The sequence below is a fragment of the Pseudopipra pipra genome, chromosome 12 (assembly GCF_036250125.1).
Source record: "Pseudopipra pipra isolate bDixPip1 chromosome 12, bDixPip1.hap1, whole genome shotgun sequence".
Classification (NCBI taxonomy): Eukaryota; Metazoa; Chordata; class Aves; order Passeriformes; family Pipridae; genus Pseudopipra; species Pseudopipra pipra.
In genome coordinates this window covers 13,016,144-13,025,094 of record NC_087560.1, presented here as the reverse complement: position 1 = coordinate 13,025,094, position 8,951 = coordinate 13,016,144, and the positions used below count along the sequence as shown (strand labels likewise).

The 8,951-nt window shown below is 42.6% G+C and overlaps 1 protein-coding gene across 1 annotated transcript; it reads right to left on the bottom strand.

Moving 5' to 3' along the window:
* Positions 1-13: 13 nt before the first annotated feature.
* On the bottom strand, positions 14-7,577 carry BCL2A1 (BCL2 related protein A1). Its single transcript, XM_064668979.1, has 4 exons — positions 7,413-7,577; positions 5,057-5,147; positions 2,339-2,721; positions 14-885 (listed from the first exon to the last, which is right to left on the bottom strand). Exons 1-4 carry the CDS (start codon positions 7,500-7,502, stop codon positions 781-783), a joined length of 669 nt encoding a protein of 222 aa, XP_064525049.1. The 5' UTR covers positions 7,503-7,577; the 3' UTR covers positions 14-780.
* Between the last annotated feature and the right edge of the window lie 1,374 nt (positions 7,578-8,951).

The window sequence follows — 8,951 nt, the reverse complement described above, 5'->3', positions numbered from 1 at the left end:
AATGAGACCAATCCTAAGGCTTTAAAATGCATATTTTAATATATTTTTAAAAATATTAGTGTATTTACATAATTTTCTCACTTTAAAAATATTTTATACTTGCCTATTTTTAAAAAAAGTTCAGCAAGATGATTACATCACACAGATATGAAAGAACATTCACTGTAGCTATGGGCAATTAAAAATACAGCACAGAAACACATACCATTGCAGTAACAGTAAGTGAGTGCACATTTTTAAGTTGCTAGCTTCCACAAATAGTTCTTCCCGTAGAAATTGCTTAGTCTGTGTCAGTAACTTCTAACCACTTTTATATTGGAATTTGCATTCCTTTTTTTCTTCATAAAAATCTCCCCCTTTGGTTATACAAGGATTGCAATAAAATGCATTACAGTAGTATTTCATTTACAAAACAAATGACATAAAAACTTGTTTCTTAACCCATTGGATTGTATTTTGCTAAAACAATGTCCTTTCATGGAGATTCAAGAGAGATTCCAAGAGCTGTCTGGATGTGGAAAATTATCTCAATCCTGCCTGGAAAGGTAGACTTGAATTGCTGCATGATGTTGTGTGGATTCCTCTTAGGAGGGATCTCATTTTCAGGTTTGGTAATTAGGATAGCGTGTTAAACATTGTATTTAGTCAAAATAAATACAAATAAATTAAAAACAAATCATGGAAGGAAATTATTTTCTTGTTGACATGTCTTGGAGGAAGGCTGAGAAGTGAAGGTTGTGGCACTACCTAGATTACACATAAATGGCAGGTCCTTTTACTTCAGTAGTACTCTCTGAGCAAGGAGAAAACAGCTATGAACAGGGCTGTAATTTTGGAGAAAGATAGTAGTGATCTTCTTTCAAACTTTGTTAGGAAGCCATTTTCCTGTGGAAAAGAAAAAGCAGTTAGGGACAGCTTAAAAACATGTAGGAAAACCCCACCACCCTGTGCTAGTGTCAGATTAACAGGGTGCTACAGCATTATGAGTAGAGGGACAGCTTTTGAGAGCTCTACCTCCAAAAGATGAATAAGGCTTTAAAAACTATAGCTGAAAATAGCTGCACCTCACTAAATGTTTGTTTTATCTCTAAGTCAAGACTGTGCCCTCCCTGTGTAAATAGAAAACTGACATGAACTCTATCACCTGAGCCCACATCTTCCAGGGAGATACAAGTACTATGTTTCTGATGTAGTAATATACTTAGAAATATCTTCCTTTAAGCCTCCTTATTCTACTATGATGAGCCACCTATTATGACAGAATGTTGCCAGAAGTTGATACTTCTCTTGAATAAAATTGACTTTATTTGAAAGAGATGGAAAGAGAAGCCTGCACAGTAAATCTGGTGCACCAAGGGGCCCTGAGCCACTATCACTTCTTTTTTACAGCTACAGACAGAGGAGGATTAAAACAAGCAGAAAAACAAAAGGAAAAGCAAGACACTAGAAAATAAATCCAGGGGAAAAATTAGTAGCAAATAGGAGATATGAGAGAAGTGGGATGAGAGGAGGTGGAAAGAGAAAGTGACATTTACATATAAGTAAAGGAAAAAAGTACCGAGGAAATAACTGACACCTGTGTCATAGATTCTCAGATTCCCCTAACTGCAAAAGAAAAAAGTATTGGTCTGATGAAACTCTGCAAAAGCAAAAGGGCCCTTCCTTCCACTGGCAGAAGGTAATTTCAGCAGCTGGGCAAAATAATCCACTTATTGACAAGTGTTTTTCTCAGCATTGACCATTGATAAATGGAAGTCCTAGGATTATTTCACTCCAAACTATAAAGATTTAACCCCAATTGTACTTAACTGGACCTTGGTTCTAAGTAAAACTGATTTGGCGGATTAAATAATGGCTTTGTTGAAATCCACAGCAAAAGTACTGACTTGATTTGTGAGGAACACACCTGTTCACTCTTCCCTTTAACTGAACCCCAGTATTTTCGGACCGACTCCTCTATTGCCATACTGACCTTAGGATACCACTTAATTTTAGATTTAATAATGGATATTTCATAGTTTCCCTAGTTTAACATGCTTTGAGCAGAAGGCTGGACCAAATGATTTTCTAAGGTCCCTCTCAGCTTGAATTATGGTATGATCCTATGATGAAAGATCAGAAAGTGCCTTTTAAAGAGCAAGTTTTCTTTTAGCTTTGTTCTGTTTAAAGCAGAAGTGAAGCTCTCACTGTAAGTCTCAATGAGACATTCCAGACATAAAACGTTAAACTACCAAATGAAACCCTGTATAAAATATTTCTGACAGTGGCTATAAAAATATTGTCCCTTAATTAAATGCAATCTCCTAATCAAGACTTTGGTGGAAACTGAGAAACTCACCCAGCCACCGTTCGCATCTATCCATTCGGCTTTGTGGTTTATGATGTACTCTGTGATGAAATAGGAGATCTGCTCCTTCTGCTCTGCAGTCAGCTGAACTCCATGCTCCTGAAGCTTCTTAGTGAGAAGACCTCCAAATGTGAATATGGTCATAATTCGTCCCCAGTTAGTATTTCCATCAGCAAACTTTTCTTCCATGACACCATTGAAAATTCTCTTGGCAACAGCTACAGAGGTGATATCAATCCTGTCCAAGAGTGGTCTGAGAGCCTCCTCGGTTTGATCTTGCAGAGAAGATGCAATGCTTCGCAAGACATGAGCAACCCTGGTTTGGGCTGGTCCGAGGTGTGATTCCTGGAGCACATATTGCAGATAATCTTGGGCTAAGTAATAAACGTAATAGAACTCAGCAGTTTCCATTCAATGGGAAATGCAGAGAGCAGTGCACAGCTCTTAATCAGGGTTGGTAATGAGCAGCCACAGGACATGCAGACGACTTTTTATCGTCTGCTTTTGATGGAATCTTTCTGCTTTTACCACAGAATTTCCTGTAAGAGGTATGACTTAATGGTGTGGGTTGGGGAATATGTCACAGAGGAAATGAAAGAAAAAGTTGTCTGCTCAAAGGGCATAAAATATGTCTTCTTGAGTGATTTACTATTTCTCTAAATAGTGTGATTCCACAACTAAAATCTACCAGATTTTACCGGATTCTTTAGTAGTATAAACTGGCATTTCTTAGGGACTTTTGCTATGTACCACTAGCAGAGGTTAGGAGTTTGGCTTTTAAAAAATGCCTAAAAAGTGCATGCTGTTGGACCATGCAGCCACCCTTCCAGCACCCCCATCTTCCCCCACTCTAATGTCCTCTCTGCTAGGGTTAAGGCTGCAATCTGTATTGCAGGTTTGTGGGTTATTTCTGGTCACAACTTTTTGAAGAAACTGGTAGACATTTCCAACAGGATTGAAGAATGGATAAACTTTCTTCATCACTCAAGGTGTTTTACATAACTGCAAAAAGTGGGAGTACAACAGTGGTACAGGGTTGGATGGACAAAGGGGAAAACCAGCTTTATAGCATTATCCTCTATTCCAGACTTTCCCACACTCTCTCTGTGAGTGCTCTTCAAGGTCCTTCTTTGAAGATTTGAATGGGTAGCTTCAAAGATTTCTTTCCCCCATGGGGAGTTCTGCTGTAAAAGACATTATTAGTATAAAAGACAATGCTAATGCAGTCAGCATGTTGGAATATGGGATGGAAAACATAGGGCCAAGCCAGTGATGTGTGAATCCACCTGAGTCCACCTGAATCTTTCAGGACAGGTAACAAAGAAGTATCATGATATCTACAGTTGTTCTTAGATTCAAATTTTCTGTCAAGCCATTATTTTTGGGAGAAGAGGCAGGGGTATCTAGCCAGCTTTTTCCTTACAAACCTTTCTGCTGAGGCAGCCTGATCTTGCTAAAGGGTCAGTACGTGTCTGTAGAGAACCCCACCCCATTGCAAAGGCTTCAGAGCAGCAAACACTTTGAAGTTTGATGTCTGGAGACCCCTCTCTTTTTCCATCCCCTTTTGTTTATCCCTCTACTTCTTCCCCACCTCTCATTCACTCCTCTTCCTTCTCTGAAAGAAAAAGGTACTTCCAGCCCCCCACACAAACAGCTTTACTTTGCCCCAGGAGTGGCTGTGAGCCTGTTTCCAGTCTGGGCACTCCCTAATGCTCAGATCTATGGAAGAGGAGCAAAGCCACATGCCTGGTGGCCAGCACAGGGCTCCAGTCTCAGCTGTCAGGGTATCACTGGCACCAAATTACACTGGGGCAAAGTATGTCTGGACTGTGATACAGCTCTGGTGTCAATACCTTGCTAATCCTAGATAGCCCCACAAAATGCGTGTGCTGCTCCTCTGACATCAGTTTTTGCAGAAACCCATTGGGTAGACCAGAGTAGTTTCCGTTTCCTCATCAGGTTTTTTCTTCTATATGTGGTGAGTCTGGCCGAGAATGACACAGTACAGTCTTCCATGCACAGCGGGGTTTGAAACCTCAAGCTGTCGCCAGCACAGCACAGCATCAATCACTTCAGTGATGCAGGGAAATAGTTCCCTTACTTTCTGCTGGAAGCAAAGAAAGAGAAGGCTTGGTTCTGCGTTCACTTTTGGAAGGGAGTGGTTTTAGGAGGGCAGTGCGAGCTGGAAAACTCTCATGTTAGATATTGCCTCCAGGGAAAGATGTGATGCCAGGACTGGGAACGGGCTGGGAATGGAAAGCTTGATCTCCACTCTTTCAAGCATGCAGGTTCTTACCAAAGCTCATTTTGAAAGTTCAGAGGTGTCCTCTATCCAATACCTGCAGCTGCTGCTTTGGCAGAGCTGTTAGGCTGACTTTGCCTTTGTTATGTTCAGTGATTTCAGCAAACTGCCAGCATTTTATAAGGAAAGCAAACAAAAAAACAAAAAAAAGATGTGACAGTCCCTAACTCTTCCCAACTGGGCGGGAATTTCTGGGGCACTGCTCTACACAGCCAGTTTCCCTCATCAGATAGTTGCAAACAGGGCTGAGAGAGGTACTCAAGCAGATGTGACAACAATCTTTCTATACAGCACAGTTTGTGAAGTTACAGATCACTCCTGACTTTCTTAGTTATTGATTAATGAAAAGCTTTTTGTACCCTTTGAGAATATAAGTAATAATTGAATATGAGAACAGTGAACAATACCTAAGGAGACCAGTTTTGTTTTCTTCACTGTCAACAGTGGCAGAGCACAGGCAGAAGCAGGTATTTCTTCATTAGTGGAGCATTTAGAATTCTGAGGAGGTGATGAAATAAGACTATGAATATGTCACCATTATTGAAAGAAATCAGTGTTGATACCTTGGCAATTTTGGTGTAAATGCTGCTAGAGTCTCTTGATCTCTTAAAGCACTGTGAGGTGAAGCTCAGGGCTCAGCTCCCAGAAGAGGGTGGCAGTTCTAAACAGACATCTCTAACAGCAAGCTGTGACACTGGTGACCAGAGCTCAGGATGGAGCTGTTGAAAATGCCCCAGGTCTCTCTCCTTCAGTGTTAGACACATTTCCTTTTCAATAGCATACAGCGGAGGGTGCAGTTCCAAGTGTTGGATGTTCAGTAGCAGTGACAGTTTATATATTTATACACACAAAAAGTCAGACCAGAGTGTGCAGCCCCATATCCCCAAGCAATAATGGTCAACTCTGAACACTAAGAAATCAGCTTTGGGATCTCTTGCCTGTATCATGCCACTTGAGTGCTCTGATTCTCATTTTCTACATTAGGCAGTGCCTTCCTTTCTTCTACCAGACTTTACTCATATTTTGTAGATGTAAGAGAATACCTCTAATTTAATGAAACTCTACTTTTCTTCCTTCCTGCTCTGTCTCCCCAGTGCTGCATAGACTGCATTCTCAGACACTGCACTGCTCCTCTTTGCTGAATATACTTTAAGTGTTAAGTGTTAATAAAAGGCTTGAAATAGAAACCAGGTTGACATGGAAGCTCAAATGCAAACCCTCCCCTCACTACTTGGCAATAGGAAGGGGCTTTAATTTAAATCTATGCTCTGTGGATTTGACTATACATCCTATCCTAACCTGAAAAAGGCTTATTTTTCCAGAACAGATGGGGACTGAGTTGACAGATCCTCATAAAATTGACTTGTGAGAGACGATGTTATCTCATCGCATTGGAGACAAAACCAAGCCAAATGACAAAAGCTTTGTTGAGCTATTCATGCTGCATCTGCCTTGCCAGAGTTGTTCCAGTTCCAGGTGATTGTGGGAACTGTGATCTTTGTCTGGAGGAACAGTCTGAGGCCCTGAGAAAATTATTGCAGGGGTTTTTTTCTGCTTTTCTTCCCTTTTTGATGTCCAAATGGGGGCGATTTATTTTTTGTGCGGTATTGGGTTTCATTGCAGAAGAACGGCTTTCACGTGTAGCTTTCCAGCTGTCCTGCACAACCCTGATATGAGACTTCGTGAGGCTTTGGTGGCTTTTATTTCCCGTGTATTTTGCTGTGAACGGGACTAAGCTGGCAGCCCTGAGCCCCGGGCTCGCTGGTGCTCGCAGAGGCGCGGTAGCCCAGTGGAGTGCTGACATCTAGTCGCAGCCGGCCGCGCTGCAGCAGGGAGGGAGCGGCGCATCCCTGGAGCTCCCCAACACCTTCCATCCTGTGCTCTGGGGTTCTGTGTGCAGCAACGAGCTGAAGTACGGTAAGATTGGGACTCAGCCCTGTTAATGATCTAAATTAGTAAATGATACTGTGTTTCCAGGAGAAAGCCAACCGTGTCCTGGGATGCATCCAAAGCAGTGTGGGCAGCAGATGGAGGCAGGGGATTCTCCCCCTCTGCTCCGCTCTGGTGAGACCCCACGTGCAGTGCTGCATCCAGCCCTGGCATCCCCAGCGCAGGAAGGGCATCGACCTTTTGGAGCAAGTCCAGAGGAGGCCACCAAGTTGATTAAATAGATGGAGCACGTCTCTTATGAGGAAAGGCTGAGAGAATTTGGATTGCTCAGCCTGGAAAAGAGAAGGCTTTGGGGTGACCTAATTGCAGTTTTCCAGTGCCTGAAGGGAGCCGACAGGAAAGATGAAGAGGGACTATTTACAAGGACCTGGAGTGACAGGACAAGGGAGAATGGCTTCAAACTGCATGAGGGTAGGTTTAGATTAGATATGAGGAAAAAATTCTTCCCTGTGAGGGTGGTGAGGCACTGGAATGGGTTGCCCAGAGAAACTGTGGATGCCCCATCCCTGGAAGTGTTCCAGGCCAGATTAAGTTGCTCTGAGCAACCTGGTCTAGTGGAAGGTGTCCCTGCCAATGGCAGGAGGGTTGAAACTGGATAGTCTTTAAGGTTCCTTCCAACCCAGGCCATTCTGATCGTGAGTCTATGAATTCTGTCAGCTGGGAAGCACCAAAGCCTCCTGTCCAAAGTTTGGGAGCAGTTCATTTTAAAACCCTTCAGACCTTCTCCTAATGTTTCTAGGATAGAAACAAAGTATCAAGATCCTGGATCTCAAATTCTGTGCCAATTGAAACAGAGACTTTGACCCAGCTTACATTCTGTGTGTCAGAGATGCACTGAAGACAAACTCCAGGAAGAATGGGAGGATGCAGCTGGTTTTGCATCTGCTGAGCCAACTGAGACATTCTGGGATAATTGGAAAGCCAAAGTGGTCCCCAACATAACACTACAGCAAGTTGCTACTCCAGCTTACTGTTGAACTGTGGTACTGTCGAATAACTGAGGGCTGAGTGTTATGACATAAGGTCTGTCTGCTCCCAAAATGCCCCACAGCAAAGGCTGGGAGGATGGATCAACAGAGATGCACACTGTGGTTCTCCATTGTTCAAGCATGAGAATTCCCCTTGTGACTCCTCTGTAGCACTCCAGAGACATGAGGGGACTGTAGGAATGGTCAGGTTTTGCTGTGTTACTCAGGGCTCAGCTGCTGCCTCGTCACTTCCGCTGGTAACTGATTCCAAGTCAGAACCTGTTTTCTTCTGGATCCCAGGTTCTGTCATCATTATGAGTCAAGGAGGCAGCCAAACACTCTGCTCTGCTGTGTACGTGTCATCATGTGCATATGTGCAGACACATGTTCTGCATTCTCATAAGCCTTTCCAAATGTTTATCTGGAATTAGGAGAATTTGAACAAATAGTCATAGTTGTCAGCAGTGAGCCACAGAAACATAAGGGTCCCTAAGCTTCCCAGACAATGGAGCATGAACAACTAAAGTCTTGGTAGAAGCTTAGCAAGATCTTGCAGATGCCAGCAGAAACACTGAAGTCAGCTTCCTGGCTGAAAGTACTTGCTCCCAGAAGGAGGGAAAAAAATATGCTTGTGAGTATTCATGAAATAAGAAGTCAAGAACTTGTGCCTCAAGATGATAACTAAAACTTTGTGTGTCCCTTGAACCCACAAGTCAAGGGTGGTCTGGAGTGTTGCTTCATCCTCCTATAGCAGGTGCAACATGAACACTTGCACGATCCATTTGTGATTGATCTGCAGCTTTGTTTCAGAGATGTGTCTTCCAAAGACATAATGCTGCCAGGAGAGACAGGCATTCAACATTGGTGATACATTGGTATCACATTGGTGATACTCAAAATGCCGTGAGACAGCATTTTAGTTACATATCTGAGCCTTACTTAGCATACAGAGAGTCCCACTGGATGACAGTTCCAAAATATGAGCAAGATTTAGGTAAAGAGTTTCCACTGAGCATGGATAAAATATAGGTGCCCAGTTCCTTTTGGTGCCTTCTGGGAAAAAAAAAAAAAAAAAAAGTAGCTATTCATTAAAACTACTAACAGTTTAAAGTTAGGCATGCTTTTAAATTCTTTGCTATTCGATTTTCCAACAGAAATTTATGTATCTCATGTTTTTGAAATAAATCACTAAAATTCAAGCTCACTTTACCAGTTACAAGTTACCTGGGTGCCTTGGAGCTTTCCTGTCCTCTACATCAGCCCTCCCAGGAGTGTGCTTGCTTCTGTGCTTTTCCCTTTTAAATCAGCTCTACATCTGCTCATGTACTTCTCCCTTATTTAACTCAAAGCTGCATCTGCTCCTGGTACTACTAGTAACCTTTGC

Excerpts from the sequence above, each read along its gene's own strand:
- BCL2A1 (XM_064668979.1), bottom strand. The coding sequence starts at position 7,502 with ATGTCTCAGTTGGCTCAGCAGATGCAAAACCAGCTGCATCCTCCCATT. Across the intron at positions 5,148-7,412 it reads GCATCTCTGACACACAGAAT|AATTCTAAATGCTCCACTAA; the intron begins GTAAGCTGGGTC and ends TCACCTCCTCAG. Across the intron at positions 886-2,338 it reads TAGATGCGAACGGTGGCTGG|GAAAATGGCTTCCTAACAAA; the intron begins GTGAGTTTCTCA and ends TCTTTTCCACAG.